Here is a 19,301-nt window from a genome sequence, read left to right as displayed (position 1 = left end):
AACAAGATGAAAAGCCACGTCAGACATACAAGTTATAGGTAATATATGGTCAAATTTATACATCCCTGTAATTGCCTTTCAAAAACTGGCAACTGCCTCAGTTGTATGTACTGTGCATTATGCTGCTTTTACCTGGGCTGTTCATCGGGCCGTGTGAAGGAGGCCCATCATTTATGTCCATATTTACACTCCGTATATAAACTGTACATGGTACTAACCAAAAAAGCCCTACCACCCAGTATACCGGCTGATGTTGGATGTGACACACAAGATCCAGGACGTTCTCGGGCTACACAAGTCCTTCATTGATGGAGCGCTACAGTGGTCACTTTGTGTATTCACAGGGATGCACACAGTGCGCCAGGTCTGTGCGGAGGCGGCAGGTTGCAGAGCGTGGCCTGCAGGAGAGGAATCCTGTTTACAGCCAAGTCGTCTCGCTGGATACTGGTTCATTGATATATTGCTCACTCTATGAAAATAGCCGCTTCCTTCCTCTTAGGAAATGTCCCCTGTGGATAAGGGGGAGAAGTAGTATTGGTGAAAATACTATTCAGTTTCCTCAATCCTTATCTCATATATATTAGTCAGCCAACCTTCGTTCCCGGCTGTTTGACTGTGGCGTAAGGCATTGGGCCCATGGGCACGTGTGTTCTGACCCTGCTGCCTCTTACGCAAGAAGGGCTTATCAGACAGCCTCATTTTCCATCCCTTACGTCGGCGATCAGCAGCCTTTTGGCACTCCAGGTCTGGCATAACTATGACTCCCAGCATGCACACTTACTTGGCTGTTCTGAATGCTAGCCGTTGTAGTTACACAACAGCTGGAGTGACGGAGGTTGCTGACCCCTGCCATACGTGATACGTCAAAAGACTATTGGCCGTAAATTAAAGGGGTCTTCTCTTGGTGACGGGCTTTCTTGAAATGTCTTCACCCAGCTTCCTCCTCCATCCCTGATATGTAACGTATTGAGCAATACTAGTGCAATTTGCTTGTGTTATAAACAATCTGGGGGGGTCCAGTTCTGGGAAGAACTCTGCAGGACCACCGCAGATACGTGTTTATAAAGGATACCGCATGATAAGCACAAGATCCATCACTACCGTAACCCAACGTCATGCGGAGGAGGCGGCTGACTCATTGTGACAAGTTCACATGATCATCAAAATACAGCAGAGATTTGTTTTTTTGCGCTAGCATCAGCATGAGACGAGAAGTGACGGAGACTATCTGGCAAATAAGTCAGCAGGAGATGAAAGAATAGTGTAAACAGACCAAGATGGGCTCCGTTCACCATGAGAAAATTCTGTATTGTCATAAAGGGGTTGCCTTCTAGAAGCAGCGCCACTAGTGTCCATATGGCGGTGTGTGGTATTGCAGCTGATTGAGAACCACTTCAATAAGGCTACTGTCACACTTGCGTTATTGTTTTCCGGTATTGAGAGACGGCAGAGGATTTCAATACTGGGGGGAAAAAACGTTTCCGTTTAGTCCTTATGTATTCTGAATGGAAAGAGATCCGTTCAGGATGCATCGGGAAGTCTTCCGTTCCAGCAGCATTCTGTTTTGTGACCGGTCGTAAAAATGGATCCGGCACTGAAAACAATGTAAGTCAATAGTGGAGCCTAAAAAAGGCGGATCCGTCACCCGTTGACTTTCAATGTATTTAGTGACAGATCCGTTTTTTGTTTCCTTTTTGATGTCGCACAATTGCATCCTGATGTGCAAAATCAAAGCGGGTCCGTTTTAATTCTGGTATCGAGATCCGCTGCCGAATCTCACTACCGGAATTAACAACGCAAGTGTCCAATACCGGACACAAGCCATGTACATGAGTGGTGCAGTTTGTAAAAGAAAGTAGCCATGTTTTTCTAATGTAATACAAACGTCTTTAAAGACGCTGTCCAGTAGTAAAGGGGTTGGCCCATCTCACACAGTGGTGGAGAATCGCTAGGTAATGGCAAATAGGGGCAGGTCCCAGAGCTGGGGCCTGCAACTAATTCTAGCACGGGGCCCCACAAAAGCGAAGGTGGGCACAAGTGTGACCACCCTCCCTCCATTCATTTATATGAGAGTATCGAAAATAGCCAAGCGCACTCTGCTATATGTGGAACTCTCATTGAAGTGAATATAGAGGTGGCTGCAATTGCGCAGTGAGCTCTCCATTACTTTGGGGGGGGGCCCCCATGCTAGAGAAAGGTGTGGGACCCACACATACCTGTTCTGCCACCAATGTATGGGATGGGCCATCCCCTTTTAAGCCTCATTCAGACGGCCACATTATGAATGTTTTTTAGCATCCATAAGGCCCCTTTCACACAAGCGAGTTTTCGCACAGGTGCAATGCGTGACGTGAACGCACAGCACCCGCACTGAATCCTGACCCATTCATTTCAATGCATCTGTGTACATGAGCGCTTTTCTTCACGCGTCAGTCCTGTGTTGTGTGAAAAACGCAGCATGTTCTATTTTCTGTGTTTTTCACGCGGCCCTGGCCCCATAGAAGTGAATGGGGCTTCAGTCAAAAACGCAAGCGGGTGCGATGCGTTTTTCACTGATGGTTGCTAAGAGATGTTTGTTTGTAAACCTTTTAGTTTTTTTTTATCACACACGTGAAAAAACGCATTGCACTTGCGTGGAAACAACTGAATGCATTCACAGACAAAACTGACTGAACTTGCTTACAAAATGGTGCGAGTTTACCTGAACGCACCCGGACCTAATCTGTCACGCTTGTGTGTCTAAAGCCTCATGCAGACGTCCGTGGCATTGCAGGTGCGCATGGCGTCAATGGTTGCTATGCCACCGTGCACCCCTGCAATGCCAGTCTGGTATCTCACGGACGTCTGCATGAGGCTTAATGCGGGTGCGGGTCCCACCTTTGGTGTCTGGTACGGAGCCTGCAAAGTGAAGGAGGGCGCACCGCACAGGCGCAACAGCCCGCCATTCATTTCTATGCCCCCAGTGTATGGGATGATACAACCCCTATAATTGTAGAAAACTATCAGCTGGGAGAAATGTAAGGGTACGTTCACACGGTATATTCTGATGCTTTCAAAATCCAATGAGGTTTCTGCCACGGTGGTTCACTTTGGATGCCGTGGAGCTAAGGCGTAAGCTGACACCCTCCGCAGCGCCAAGCAGCAGTGGTCCACACCGTGCCAAGAAGGGACTTTTATAGACTGCACTAATCCTGTCCTGGTCTTAATAAATGATCCCCAAAGTTTGTTAGAAAGTTGGAGAACTGTTCATTACACCTCATAATTACATCAGGCCTCCTTCAGACTGACGTAACATGGACGCATTTTAAGAGTCAGGCTGGGATTTATGATGTTGGAGCCATAGCCCAATGTAGGAGAGGACCCAACCCCTTTAAACATCCTTCTCCACTGAAATGGAGATAACTGGGTGTCCAACCGCTGGGACACTCGCTGGTCCCAGAAAAGTAGCCCTTAGCTGTAGTTTGACATCCATGCACTATCAGGGCATGCTGGGACTAGTAGTTTTGCAATAGCTGAGGGATGAATGGAGCAGCAGAGTACATGCTGGACCTGACGCTTCATCAGGATGGGGCTTCTGTCCTATCCAATAAATGGGGGATAACTTTTAGTAACCAGAATATCCCATTTAAAGGCAAAGATTGCAATCTTGTGGGCTTTATTTATCAAAATTGATTAAAAAAAAATAAACTGGCAACTATTTGCTTTTGTGGTAATTTTTGGCTTTTTTGTCCTGTGTGCAAATAATAATCCCTCACTCTCACAAGTGACACAAATTTATAGGAAGCCGGCAGGAAGGAGTGTAAGGAATGCCCCGACCCCCACCGCAACTAATTGAAATGGAAAAAGGTGGGGAGGTGACGTGAAGCAGGTTACTGAGCTCTGGATGTTCAGAGTCTGCCGTCCGCAGAGCAGCGGAGCCATGCATCCGTCACTTCTGGGGCTCGTCTTCTGCTTGTTGCTTGGCCTGGTTGGTGGCAACCGGAAGATGCCCAAACTTGCGGAGAGGAAGCTCTGCGCCGATGAGGAATGTAGCCGTAAGTAGTCCCGAACTGATGAGGGTTGTAATAGTGGAGAGTTCACATCACTGTTGTTTTTCCGTTCTGATCCATCAGAAGAAAAAAACGGATTCTGAGCGTCAGTTATGCACATTTGGTATCCGTTTTTTAGACAGAAAAAAGCCCTACATGCAATACAGTGATCCCTCAGGATACAATGGTTTCCACATACAGTGGTCGTCCTGGAACCAATTAATATTGTAACGTGAGGAACCACTTGTACAAAACAGATCTCTGATGTGCATAACTGATGCACAGAATAGTTTTTTTGTTTTTTTTGTTTTTTTTTACAGGATCCTTTTTTTCTTTCTTTTTCTGTTCTGATGGATCAGAAGAACAGAAAAATAACGGTGATGTGAACTGTCCCTTACTTGCGCATGCAATATGTATGTTTATGACAAAAAGTGAAAATCTAAACTAAAAGACGTCCTTCACCTGGTGGTGACCAAGTCTTTCTATTGAGTAATTATTTGGATCTGCTTAGCCTCCGAGATATGGGTGAGCCATTACTAAGGTGGTGGCTTGTAGGTGACACCTTCAGGTCACCATGCTCTGGTGGAGGCATGGATGGAGTCACCCACATTCAGACAAAGCGCTATTGTGGGCGTTGATATATTCGGCCAGAAATTTTAGCTCTAGCGCAAAAGATGGTTCAAGGTCCAGTAGACTCCTGGAGGAGAATCTACCTGGAGTCTCCTGGCGAAACGCGCGGTGAGGATCTGAACCGAGCCTTAGTTGGAAAGGGATGTTGCCCAAGATCCCTCGTATCTTTCCATGGGAGCTGTTAATATAGCCATGTGCATGAGGTCTTAGAGCGTAAATTAATCAAAGGCCCCATGCACAGGACCTTTTCCATTTTGCGGTACGCAAATCTCGGATCCACAAAATTACGGATGCGGTCCATGTGTTGTCTGGATTTTATTTGCAGACCCATTTCTACATTATGTAGACATAGTCAATCTTTTTGCTTAATGGACATATGGAGGCAGAAAACACGGATTGTCCATGTGCTTTCCGCATCCACATCCATTCTGCAAAACTGTAGAACATGTCCTATGCAAAATGCGGACTGCGTACCCATTGAAAACAATGGGTCTGCAAAAAATACTAATGTGACATAGACTGCTTCCTCCTTTTGCGGATCCGCGATTTGTGGCCTGCAAAACTGATATGGTCGTGTATATTCCACCCAGGATGCTAAAAAAAACAAAAAAAAACAAGAGGACCCCTATCACTAGGACCAGAACTCTTCCCGGATACCCTATATCGTGTTGGCCCATAAAACAGTACGGCCCATGGAAATTATGACTAGGCCTCATTCACATCTGGCATCTCTAGGATCAGTTGCACTTTACGAGGAAGTACAAGTGCAATTTTGATATTCAAGGGTCACTAAAATAATCCTTCCAGTTAGAGGGATTGTTAGTCTTCTGACTTCCATTAAAGTGTTTTTTTTTAAGGCTCCTGATATTGATGATCTATTATCAGAATAGGTCATTGATATTTGATCTGTGAGGTTCCGACACCTCCCCACCCCCACCGATCAGCTGTTCCCTGGAGCACTAGAACTAGCACAGCGAATGGTACAGCTCCGTTCAAAGTGTAGTGGCCGCGCTATGTTACTGCAGCTCAGCTCCCATTGGAATGAATAGAAGCCGAGCTGCAGTAACCCAGCACGGCCACTACACGTTGAACGGAGCTGCGCTGCTTGTTCCATTCACAGTGCTGGTACTGGAGGTTGCGGGGAACAGCTGATCGGTAGAGGGTGGGGGGGTGTCGAGCCCCCACTAATCGGATATTAATATCAGGAGTCTGGAAAACCTTTTAGGGCTTATGCACACGACTGTATGTTTGGTGTGCATTTTTTTTCAGATGCGGACCCATTAATTTCAATGGTGCCACAAAAGATGCGGACAGCACCGCGGTATACTGTCCGCATCTGTATATCCGTTCCGTGACCCAGCAAAAAAGAGAGAACAGGTCCTATTCTTGTCCAATTTTGCGGAAAAGGATATGACACTTCTATTGAAGTAAAAAAGAAAATGGCAGCATGCACACGGCCGGGATCCGTGTTTTGTGGATACCGTCATGTGCATGAGGCATTAATCTAAAGGGCAGGTCCTGGTATGTACTCAGTACAATGTGAAATATTTCAAGCTCCGTTGAGGCATGTGACTCCGACCCTGCATATATCATACACATCTGTGAGTTATCTATAGCACTGTTCATCCTGAGCATGCTGGTTCATGAACTAAATACAAAGAAAACCCAAAGAAGACTGGCACTGATAAAAGGTGATGTAATAAATGAAGGATCGGGAAGAAAAGGCGACTGTATAACAAGGGAGATGGATATGCCAGTGAGAGGACTGACGAGATAAATACCCAGCACTGTCTGCAGCGGTCACGTCACCTGTACTATCTTTATTAATAAAAACCATGACGGTTTTGTGTTTCTTGCATTTGCTGTTACAGTATGGTTTCTACATTGTAGCAGCTCAAGGCTCCCATCCCCCCAACACATATTTTACCCCCACAAAAGCAAATATGTGTCAGACTCCACCCCTTCATGTCAGTTGGGTGACAAATATTTCACACGTTGCCATGGACGCGTTCATACAAAATGACATACGTTACATTTGAAGGGGATTTCTAGCACCGAAGGGTTAATGATGTTATAAAACTGGTTAGTTGGTGTTATGGTAGCCGTTCCTGTGCCACCTCTCGAGGACAGACATGCTGCAGGGGAAGTGGCGGTACATATTTCTACTGACCTCATTGATGTCAATGGAAACTGTAAAAACAATATACTGTGAGCATCCCCTAGTGGCGGGCGGTTGTAAGCAGACCAAGATCTAGAGCTGTATGTTAGTTGTCTTTAGGCGCACGTTGCTGGTAGCATTATTTACAATGGGAGGCAATCTGTCACAGTTTATGGAGATGGAGGTACTGCTTCTGAGGGGTTACTCTGCTGGCAGTATTATTTATGGGGTTCTCTTCTGGTACTGCTTATAAGGGGTTACTCTGCTGGTAGTATTATTTACAAGGGCACTCTTCTGGTACTGCTTCTGAGGGGTTATTCTGCTGGCAGTATTATTTATGGGGTTCTCTTCTGGTACTGCTTCTGAGGGGTTACTCTGCTGGCAGTATTATTTATGGGGTTCTCTTCTGGTACTGCTTATAAGGGGTTACTCTGCTGGCAGTATTATATACGAGGACACTCTTCTGGTACTGCTTCTGAGGGGTTATACTGCTGGCAGTATTATTTATGGTGTTCTCTTCTGGTACTGCTTCTGAGGGGTTACTCTGCTGGCAGTATTATTTATGGTCTCTTCTGGTACTGCTTCTGAGGGGTTCCTGTGCTGGCAGTATTATTTATGGGGTTCTCTTCTGGTACTGCTTATAAGGGGTTACTCTGCTGGTAGTATTATTTACAAGGGCACTCTTCTGGTACTGCTTCTGAGGGGTTATTCTGCTGGCAGTATTATGTATGGGGTTCTCTTCTGGTACTGCTTCTGAGGGGTTACTCTGCTGGCAGTATTATTTATGGAGTTCACTTCTGGTACTGCTTCTGAGGTGTTACTCTGCTGGCAGTATTATTTATGGAGTTCACTTCTGGTACTGCTTCTGAGGTGTTACTCTGCTGGCAGTATTATTTATAGGGTTCACTTCTGGTACTGCTTCTGAGGGGTTATTCTGCTGGCAGTATTATTTATGGGGTTCACTTCTGGTACTGCTTCTGAGGGATTATTTTGCGGGCAGTATTATTTATGGGCAGTGCAGTTTCTAGGTAAAATTTCTCTCAGGGCGAGAGTCAAAAAAACTCCCCCCCCCCCCCCTCCCCTCACAACTGCTCGATGAAATAAGTGTCTCCCCATTGTAAAAAATGTGGAACCACATTGCACGGACGGTCACAGTGACGCACCCAGTGACCCACTGTCCCACAGACTCAGGCTCTCACTCACAGCAGGCTTCTTTCTCAGCACTGCTCCGGGCGGGCGGTAACAGGCAGGCAGGCAGTGCGGGCGGCGGTGCTCACCTCACTCACTGTACGTCACGCAGTGCGTGAGGTACAGTGAGTGAGCGCCGCCGCCCGCACTGCCTGCCTGTGGGGGGACATTATTTTTAATAAGGATCACTATGGACATTATTTAGAATGGAGGCTGCTGTGGATGTCATTATAACTGTATAGTGTCTGATAGGCCTAGTCCTGAGTTATATTACCCTGCCCTGTATAATAATGTACCCTGATACCCCTTAGTTATATTACTCCAGCGGGGTAATATAACTAAGGGGTATCAGGGATGGGTACATTATTATACAGGGCATGGGCAGGGTAATATAACTCAGCTCAGGACTAGGCCTATCAGACATTATACAGTTATAATGAGTAATGACACCAACAGCAGCCTCCATTCTAAATAATGTCCATAGTGATCCTTATTAAACTTAATGTCCCCCACAGTGACAGTGGCCCCCATTTTCATGTCTCCCACAGTGGCCCCCCCATTGTAATTAATTCCCCCCATTGTAATTAATGCCCCCCCCCCCCCATTGTAATAACCCCCATCCCCCCATTGTAATTAATGCCCCCCCAGACCATCACTCGCCTCACAGCAGGCATCAGCACTGCTCAGGGGCTCAGGGCGGGCGGTAACAGGCAGGCAGTGCGGCGCTCACTCAGTCACTGTATGTCACGCGCCTGCGCCGCCTAGTGGGAGGATCAGGCGCGTGACGTCAGTAAGTCTGACCAGGGCCGGTGCAAGGATTTTTGCCGCCCTAGGCAAGATAAAAATTGGCACCCCCGCCCCCCCCCCCCCCTTATCAGATCCGGAATTGCGGACCCGGATCCGCAATTCCGATCCTTAAAAAAAATAGTACATGTCCTATTCTTGTCCCCAATAACGGACAAGAATAGGCATATTCTCTTAGTGCCGGCAATGTGCGGTCCGCAAAATGTAGTATTAATAACTAAACAATTAAATAATAAACATATTGCATTGTCTACTTACCGCCAGGACAATTAGATGATCTGGTCTCTGGCTGCAGTCTGGCTCTTGGTCTGGCTCTGCGGACTCCCTTGTCACTCTCTTCTCCCCCCCTCCCTTGTCACTCTCTTCTCCCCCCCCCCTCCCTTGTCACTCTCTTCCCCCCCCTCCCTTGTCACTCTCTTCCCCCCCCCTCCCTTGTCACTCTTCTCCCCCCCTCCCTTGTCACTCTCTTCTCCCCCCCTCCCTTGTCACTCTCTTCTCCCCTCCCTCCCTTGTCACTCTCTTCTCCCCCCCCTCCCTTGTCACTCTCTTCTCCCCCCCCCCTCCCTTGTCACTCTCTTCTCCCCCCCTCCCTTGTCACTCTCTTCTCCCCCCCCTCCCTTGTCACTCTCTTCTCCCCCCCCTCCCTTGTCACTCTCAGTCTACTACTCCCCCCCTTGTCACTCTCAGTCTACTCCCCCCCACCCCCCTTGTCACTCTCAGTCTACTCCCCCCCACCCCCCTTGTCACTCTCTTCTCTCCCCCCCCTCCCTTGTCACTCTCTTCTCCCCCCCCTCCTTGTCACTCTCTTCTCCCCCCCTCCCTTGTCACTCTCTTCTCCCCCCCCCCTCCCTTGTCACTCTCTTCTCCCCCCTCCCTTGTCACTCTCTTCTCCCCCCCCTCCCTTGTCACTCTCTTCTCCCCCCCCCTCCCTTGTCACTCTCAGTCTACTACTCCCCCCCTTGTCACTCTCAGTCTACTCCCCCCCACCCCCCTTGTCACTCTCAGTCTACTACTCCCCCCCCTTGTCACTCTCAGTCTACTACTCTCCCCCCCCCCTTGTCACTCTCAGTCTACTACTCCCCCCCCCCTTGTCACTCTCAGTCTACTACTCCCCCCCCTTGTCACTCTCAGTCTACTACTCTCCCCCCCCCCTTGTCACTCTCAGTCTACTACTCCCCCCCCTTGTCACTCTCAGTCTACTCCCCCCACCCCCCTTGTCACTCTCAGTCTACTACTCCCCCCCCCCCCTTGTCACTCTCAGTCTACTACTCTCCCCCCCCCCCCCTTGTCACTCTCAGTCTACTACTCCCCCCCTTGTCACTCTCAGTCTACTACTCCCCCCCCCTTGTCACTCTCAGTCTACTACTCCCCCACCCCCCTTGTCACTCTCATTCTATCTACACCCCCCACCCCCTTGTCACTCACATTTCCTCCCCCTTGTCAGTGTCACTTCTAATGTAGCGTGGCCGAGCTCTGTTCGCTCCGCGGTACAGGAGCTTTTGTTTCCTGTACCCGGCTGACAGGAAGTGCTCACTTAGTGTGCACTTCCTTTCAGTCCGGCCGGGTACAGGAAACAAATGCTCCTGTACCCCCGGGCCGGACCGAACAGAGCTCGGCCACGCTACACTAACAACTCAGTCTGCAGCGCAGGCAGGCTGCGCAGCACTGAGCCGGCCGCTCAGGAGGCTCAGCATGAGGGGCGCCGCCGGCCGACCGCCCGATCCTTTACTTTCATAACCCAATTATAATTTTTTTTTTTTACCTCAACGGGCGCCCCCTGCTTCTGACAGCGCCCCGGGTGGCCGCCCGTCCCTAGAAACGGCCCTGTTTATGGGGTTCACTTCTGGTACTGCTTCTGAGGGGTTACTCTGCTGGCAGTATGATTTACGAGTGGCACTCTTTAGGCACTGTCTATTAAGGCACAGTATGACTACAGTTAAAGGGAGCACTAGCCGCCATTATGTGGGTATAACATGGGAAAAGAAAAATACACTGTGTTGTGCCAAGTATAGGGCCCGAGGGGGCGGAGCATTCAAAGAACACAAAGAGAATCCCTGGATTTCTGCACACATTGGTCATAAAATGTGATCTGATCTTCATCTAAGTCACAACAATAGACAATCACAGTCTGCTTAAACTAATAACACACAAAGAATTAAATGTTACCATGTTTTTATTGAACACACCATGTAAACAGTCACAGTGCAGGTGGAAAAAGTATGTGAACCCCTAGACTAATGACATCTCCAAGAGCTAATTGGAGTGAGGTGTCAGCCAACTGGAGTCCAATCAATGAGATGAGATTGGAGGTGTTGGTTACAGCTGCCCTGCCCTATAAAAAACACACACCAGTTCTGGGTTTCTCAGAAGACCTACGATTAAGAATTGTTGACTTGCATAAAGCTGGAAAGGGTTATAAAAGTATCTCCAAAAGCCTTGCTGTTCATCAGTCCACGGTAAGACAAATTGTCTATAAATGGAGAAGGTTCAGCACTGCTGCTACTCTCCCTAGGAGTGGCCGTCCTGTAAAGATGACTGCAAGAGCACAGTGCAGACTGCTCAATGAGGCGAAGAAGAATCCTAGAGTGTCAGCTAAAGACTAACAAAAGTCTCTGGCATATGCTAACATCCCTGTTAGTGAATCTATGATATGTAAAACACTAAACAAGAATGGATTTCATGGGAGGATACCACAGAGGAAGCCACTGCTGTCCAAAAAAAACATTGCTGCACGTTTACAGTTTGTACAAGAGCACCTGGATGTTCCACAGCAGTACTGGCAAAATATTCTGTGGACAGATGAAACCAAAGTTGAGTTGTTTGGAAGAAACACACAACACTATGTGTGGAGAAAGAGGCACAGCACACCAACATCAAAACCTCATCCCAACTGTGAAGTATGGTGGTGGGGGCATCATGGTTTGGGGCTGCTTTGCTGTGTCAGGGCCTGGACGGATTGCTATCATCGAAGGAAAAATGAATTCCCAAGTTTATCAAGACATTTTGCCGGAGAACTTCAGGCCATCTGTCCACCAGCTGAAGCTCAACAGAAGATGGGAGTTGCAACCGGACAACGACCCAAAGCATAGAAGTAAATCAACAACAGAATGGCTTAAACAGAAGATAACACGCCTTCTGGAGTGGCCCAGTCAGAGTCCTGACCTCAACCTGATTGAGATGCTGTGGCATGACCTCAAGAAAGCGATTCACACCAGACATCCCAAGAATATTGCTGAACTGAAACCGTTCTGTAAAGAGGAATGGTCAAGAATTACTCCTGACCGTTGTGCACGTCTGATCTGCAACTACAGGAAACGTTTGGTTGAAGTTATTGCTGCAAAAGGAGGTTCAACCAGTTATTAAATCCAAGGGTTCACATACTTTTTCCACCTGCACTGTGACTGTTTACATGGTGTGTTCAATAAAAACATGGTAACATTTAACTCTTTGTGTGTTATTAGTTTAAGCAGACTGTGATTGTCTATTGCTGTGACTAAGGCTACTTTCACACTTGCGGCAGTGTGATCCGGCGGGCAGTTCCGTCGTTGGAACTGGCCGCCGGATCCGCCGATCTGCTGCTGCCTGAAAGCATTTGTGAGACGGATCCGGATGCGGATCCGTCTCACAAATGCATTGCAAGGACGGATCCGTCTCTCCGCTTGTCATGCGGACCGACGGATCCGTCTTGTACATTTTTCGCATTTTTACCGATCTGCGCATGCGCATGCCGGAACGACGGATATTCTGAATGCCGGATCCGGCGCTAATACATTCCTAATGGAAAAAATGCCGGATCCGGCGTTCAGGCATGTCTTCAGTTTTTTTCGCCGGAGAAAAAACCGTAACATGCTACGGTTTTCTCTTTTGCCTGATCAGTCAAAACGACTGAACTGAAGACATCCTGATGCAAACTGAACGAATTACTCTCCATTCAGAATGCATAGGGATATGCCTGATCAGTTCTTTCCCGGTATAGAGCCCCTGTGACGGAACTCTATGCCGGAAAAGAAAAACGCTAGTGTGAAAGTACCCTTAGATGAAGATCAGATCACATTTTATGACCAATTTGTGCAGAAATCCATATAATTCCAAAGGGTTCACATACTTTTTCTTGTAACTGTATGTAAACAGAGTACCAGATGGTTTTACGCTCTTCTCCTCTCGGCAGATCCCATCTCTATAGCCGTGGCGCTCTCAGACTACACCCCCCCTGACTGCCGTTTCATCCCCATCAGACGTGGACAGACCCTGTATGTTTTCTCCAAGTTGAAGGGCCGTGGGCGGCTGTTTTGGCTCGGAAGTGTAAGTACTAATGCAATTGTGTAACACGGTTAAATTCCGGATAATACATGATGTGCTACGCTCTGTTACTCAATAGGTGCAAGGAGATGAATATGGGGAGTACACAGCAAAGTTGGGGTACTTTCCAAGTTCAATTGTTCAAGAAGAACACTATTTAATGCCCGGAAAAGTGGAGGTGAAAACAAACGTAAGTACATTGTGTAAGAAGACATTGCTGCATGGTGTGTAGCCCAATTATAAAACCCGTATTATAACGCCCCAAAGGCAACCATAAGTAATATACAATAGCAGTAGTGATCTATATTATATAGCTAGTAGCACAAGTAGGATTTATTTTCAGGGCCCAGGGAGTGGTGAGTGATGCTCCTAGTCCTAGCACTGGTATTACTCACCACTCTCTTGCCTTCTTCTCCGGGCGCCTGCTCTGCACTAAGTCCTGGCACAGCTTCAGGACAGGACGTAGGGTGCATAGGAGCGCACTGTGACATGACCCTGTGCGACATCAGGACACAGGGTAGTGCATGCCTAGACATGAAGAGCGGAGACGCCCGCAGGAGGAGAGGTGAGTAATTTTTTTTTGTCCGGCCTAAAGTCTGTATTAAGGGGATCTACAGGGAGTGCAGAATTATTAGGCAAGTTGTATTTTTGAGGATTAATTTTATTATTGAACAACAACCATGTTCTCAATTAACCCAAAAAACTCATTAATATCAAAGCTGAATATTTTTGGAAGTAGTTTTTAGTTTTAGCTATTTTAGGGGGATATCTGTGTGTGCAGGTGACTATTACTGTGCATAATTATTAGGCAACTTAACAAAAAACAAATATATACCCATTTCAATTATTTATTTTTACCAGTGAAACCAATATAACATCTCAACATTCACAAATATACATTTCTGACATTCAAAAACAAAACAAAAACAAATCAGTGACCAATATAGCCACCTTTCTTTGCAAGGACACTCAAAAGCCTGCCATCCATGGATTCTGTCAGTGTTTTGATCTGTTCACCATCAACATTGCGTGCAGCAGCAACCACAGCCTCCCAGACACTGTTCAGAGAGGTGTACTGTTTTCCCTCCTTGTAAATCTCACATTTGATGATGGACCACAGGTTCTCAATGGGGTTCAGATCAGGTGAACAAGGAGGCCATGTCATTAGATTTTCTTCTTTTATACCCTTTCTTGCCAGCCACTCTGTGGAGTACTTGGACGCGTGTGATGGAGCATTGTCCTGCATAAAAATCATGTTTTTCTTGAAGGATGCAGACTTCTTCCTGTACCACTGCTTGAAGAAGGTGTCTTCCAGAAACTGGCAGTAGGACTGGGAGTTGAGCTTGACTCCATCCTCAACCCGAAAAGGCGCCACAAGCTCATCTTTGATGATACCAGCCCAAACCAGTACTCCACCTCCACCTTGCTGGCGTCTGAGTCGGACTGGAGCTCTCTGCCCTTTACCAATCCAGCCACGGGCCCATCCATCTGGCCCATCAAGACTCACTCTCATTTCATCAGTCCATAAAACCTTAGAAAAATCAGTCTTGAGATATTTCTTGGCCCAGTCTTGACGTTTCAGCTTGTGTGTCTTGTTCAGTGGTGGTCGTCTTTCAGCCTTTCTTACCTTGGCCATGTCTCTCAGTATTGCACACCTTGTGCTTTTGGGCACTCCAGTGATGTTGCAGCTCTGAAATATGGCCAAACTGGTGGCAAGTGGCATCTTGGCAGCTGCACGCTTGACTTTTCTCAGTTCATGGGCAGTTATTTTGCGCCTTGGTTTTCCCACACGCTTCTTGCGACCTTGTTGACTATTTTGAATGAAACGCTTGATTGTTCGATGATCACGCTTCAGAAGCTTTGCAATTTTAAGAGTGCTGCATCCCTCTGCAAGATATCTCACTATTTTTGACTTTTCTGAGCCTGTCAAGTCCTTCTTTTGACCCATTTTGCCAAAGGAAAGGAAGTTGCCTAATAATTATGCACACCTGATATAGGGTGTTGATGTCATTAGACCACACCCCTTCTCATTACAGAGATGCACATCACCTAATATGCTTAATTGGTAGTAGGCTTTCGAGCCCATACAGCTTGGAGTAAGACAACATGCATAAAGAGGATGATGTGGTCAAAATACTCATTTGCCTAATAATTCTGCACTCCCTGTAGAGGGACTTTGTTAAAAAATTTGCTGTGGGGCCCAGTCAGTTCTAGTTACCCCACTGGTAGTATTACATTGTCCTCGGTGGCATGGTGCATGGTCTTAGGGGGTGCAGAGGTTGGAGACATAGAGACTCCAGGGAGTAGTGTGTACCCCAGGTGTCAGAGACATCGCCAACAATCCACTGTACCATGGCCAAGGTATTTGGATACAGGGGTCGGGCAGCAAACTAAGACATGTCAATGGGACAAAAATTGTTAAGGGTGGTGTGTATATGAGCCTATGCCCTGTGAGCTCTACATGGAAGGGGTTTGGGAATCTGGGGAGTGGGCTATCCCTTTAGCTTTTTTTAGCATTGTATTTTGTTAGATAGGACTAAATAAGGGATAACTCTTAGATCGGTTTTGGTCCCCCACTGATCTTGAGAACAGGGGACCCATCCCACCATATGAGTGTAGCAACAGGTCGAGCATGAACGCTGCCACTCCATTTATCTCTATGGGACTGCGCTTCGCCATCTTTGGAAGACTAGTACACCAACAGGAGCGGTGGTGCTTATGCTCAACCAAAGCTCCATTCAAATGGGGGACATGGGACCCCCAGCAATCTAACAGGCTTGCTAAGGCCACGGTCACATCTCCGGTGAACGTTTCCAGCAACCTGTCGGAGTTCACCATATCCGGTATTGCCGGATTCTACAGATTTATTATAGGGATCAGACATTTAGGGATCCATAAATGCCGGGTTTTGTCTGGACAAAAAACACTCCATGCAACGGTTTTTGGTCCACCCGGCACATGTGCCAGATCAGGCAGCCCGATCCTCTTGCTGCAGTTGCCCAAAGTGCCATGAGTCCACAATCCTTTCTTCCCTAGGGATTAGTACAGGTTATCAGTTTAAAGCGAACCTTTCACCTCATTTTCACTTTATAAACTAGCAACAGTACCTTATAGATTATCTTGAGTGTGTTGTTATCCATGTTAGTGCCGCTTTCCTGCGCTGTTTATTCATAAAAATATCGTCTTATAAAGTTCAAATTTCGTGCTCCAACAGTCAAGCAACAAGTCAAGGGGGTAAGCCCTTCCCTCTCCTCTGGCCGTACCTCCCCTGCCCTAATGCCGCCTGCGCAGACAGGAGAGCAGACAGGCAGGGATTGCGGACGGCGCATGCGCGATTCTGTTACAGGATCGCGCTTGTGTCTGAAAGAAAGACTGGATCAAGCGGAGGAGGAGGACGGCGCATGCGCAGGATTCACAAGCGCGGTCCCGGCGACTGTGCCGGCTGTCAATTACAGCGCATAGAGGCGGCGTTAGGGCAGGGGAGGTACGGCCAGAGGAGAGGGAAGGGCTTACCCCCTTGACTTGTTGCTTGACTGTTGGAGCACGAAATTTGAACTTTATAAGACGATATTTTTATGAATAAACAGCGCAGGAAAGCGGCACTAACATGGATAACAACACACTCAAGATAATCTATAAGGTACTGTTGCTAGTTTATAAAGTGAAAATGAGGTGAAAGGTTCGCTTTAAGGGCTCATGCAGACGGGTGTGATATATACGGGCACTGGCCCATGTGCGCACCGTATCACAGATGCGGACCCATTCTCTTGAATAGGTCCACAATCCGTAAGATACGGAGCGGAACGCTCTATTTTTTGGTGGTCAAGTTGAATGGGTCTGCATCCGTCAGCACAGACCACACGGACGGCGCCCATGCATTAGGGGCCACAATTTGCTGTCCCCACGGCATGGACGGCACACATTTGTGTGCATGAGCCATAAAGAGTATGTGTGTTTGTGTGGGGGGGGTCTCTACCCAGCTCTGTGGTTAGCACTGTTGTCTTTCAGCACTGGGGTCCTAGGATGGACATTGTATGTCCTCTCCAAGTTCGGGTGGGTTTCCTCTGTGTACACCAGTTTTCTCCAAAACCATACTGATAGGTTAAGTTGGAATTTAGATTGTGACCCCATTGGGGACGCTGAGGGAAGACACTATATTTATGGGTAAAATAACTAATAAAATTCTGTTTCTTCTATTTCAGCAATGGGATTTCATGTGTCACTGACGTCTCCAGCCTCATCGGTGTCGCCACATACCATTGGCACAATGGAGAAATAACACGGGATCTAATAGCTACGGCTTTCGGTCAGCGTACACAGCGCTATGTACAATGCATATACGTCATGTGTCCTAATGCAGCTCGTCTCTTTAGCTTTCTAATAAACATCTCACCATTTTGCACCGTTAGTATTTTTCCCATCACGGCCCTTTTGCAAAACCTGAAATGGGGCCTTACTCCAAAGCCGGGACCCTCAGCAGCAGGTGGGTTCAAGATTCTGAGTATATTGTCCTCTGCTCTGTTTCTATGTCAGGTGGACACAGACACCACAAGGCCCTGTGCAAGAACAGTATATGGGCCCCTCGCTCTCCAATTCATCAGCTCAGTCCTATACGTGCAATCTAAAAAACAGTAGGAAATGTTTGGGAGAAGGGCTCAATCTCAAATTGGATGGGGTCAGACTCCTAGCAATCCAACTGATCTGGACCTGTGGTGCTCCATGAACCACTTCATGTGGTCATCCTTTGCCATGTACAGCGCCGTTAGTGGTTGTGACAGGTATTGCAGTGTGACAGTTATGTGCTTTGCTTGGATCAAAATTAGGAACTGTCCTCCGAAAGAGGCAGACATGGTAGGTGCACAAGTACGTGCTATCAGGTTGACTTCCTATATCTGAGCAGATCATGTGGTGTGTGATCATAGATAACAAATCCGCTTAAAGGGGTTTTCCTAGATATTTTTACTGTATCTGATTGTTGGTGGGCCGACACCTGGACTTCTGCTGATCAGCTGTTTGAGAAGGCACAACCGACACTGCCTTGCCGCAGCTTTTTCTAGGCCATGTAATGTCATGTTCAGTGGTCACACTGGCCTAGGCGCACTTCAGCCCTATTGAAGTGAATGGGGATGAGCTGCCATACCAAGACCAGCCAGTATCAAATGGATGGCGCTGTGCTTGGTGAGCAGAGAGAAGGCCGCGGCTCTACTGTGAGTGCCTTCTCTAACAGCTGATCAGCGGGAGTCCTGGGTGTCAGACCCCTACCAATCAGATTCAAATATCTTGGAAGACACTTTAAAGTCCTAGAACCTATTGTAACCTCACGGCACAATGTCCTATATAAACTGGGGATCGGCAGCTCAGAAGAGGACAGAGTCAGTAGAAAAGAGATGCCTTCACACAGGGGCGTACATAGAAATCATTGGGCCCCATAGCAAGAATCTGAATTGGGACCCCTAACTCCACCCACTACCCACCCTGGCCCATCCCACCACCTGTCCTGGCTCCTCCCCTACCACACCTCCTTTGTATTCCTACTGACCCAGAGAATGAAGGGCACAGGTCAGTTTTGCTGCAAAGGGAACACCGTGGGAACAAAACCCGTAAAACGGTGGAGGTTTTTTTTTTTTTTTTTTTTTAAATTCCACCCCATTTGGAATTTTTTGCCTGCTTCCCACTACATTGTATGCCATATTAAAGTACAACTTGTAACGCAAAAAATAAGCCCTCATAGAACGGAAAAATAAAAAAGTTATGACTCAAGGAAGATAGGGAAGAAAAATGAAAAAATGAAAAAAACTGGTATCTTAATGGTTAAAAGGGTTATCCAACCCCTATTATGCCCCCCCAAAATGCAACAGTTCTTCACCCTTATGGCCCCAGAATATGCCACATGCCCTGTGCATAGGCAATAATAGGCGGGGCACTGTGGGGGGTCAGTGTTCAGGGGTGGGGGGCTGTGGAGGTCACTGTTAAGGGGGAGGGGTACTGTAGTGGTCACTGTTATAGGGGATACTGTCAATATCTTATAACGGTACACACAAACATGAAATGAAATAGATGAAATATACCCGTGTGATGCCGGGTCCTTCTGCTAGAGTGAGATATAATGTACCTTAGAGCATCAAGATATGGGGAAGGATATTATGCACCTCCAATAATCGTATACTCACGGACACAAAGTATGGACACTACAG

At 47.3% G+C, this 19,301-nt stretch overlaps 1 protein-coding gene across 1 annotated transcript; it reads left to right on the top strand.

Annotated features, from left to right (window-relative positions):
* The first annotated feature begins 3,854 nt into the window (after positions 1-3,854).
* On the top strand, positions 3,855-17,505 carry MIA (MIA SH3 domain containing). Its single transcript, XM_044268686.1, has 4 exons — positions 3,855-4,034; positions 12,977-13,110; positions 13,187-13,297; positions 17,310-17,505. The coding sequence occupies exons 1-4, from the start codon at positions 3,884-3,886 to the stop codon at positions 17,331-17,333; spliced, it is 420 nt and encodes a 139-aa protein (XP_044124621.1). The 5' UTR covers positions 3,855-3,883; the 3' UTR covers positions 17,334-17,505.
* The last annotated feature ends 1,796 nt before the right edge of the window (positions 17,506-19,301 follow it).

The sequence above is a fragment of the Bufo gargarizans genome, chromosome 9, assembly GCF_014858855.1.
Source record: "Bufo gargarizans isolate SCDJY-AF-19 chromosome 9, ASM1485885v1, whole genome shotgun sequence".
Classification (NCBI taxonomy): Eukaryota; Metazoa; Chordata; class Amphibia; order Anura; family Bufonidae; genus Bufo; species Bufo gargarizans.
This window is presented reverse-complemented; position numbering and strand designations above follow the sequence as displayed.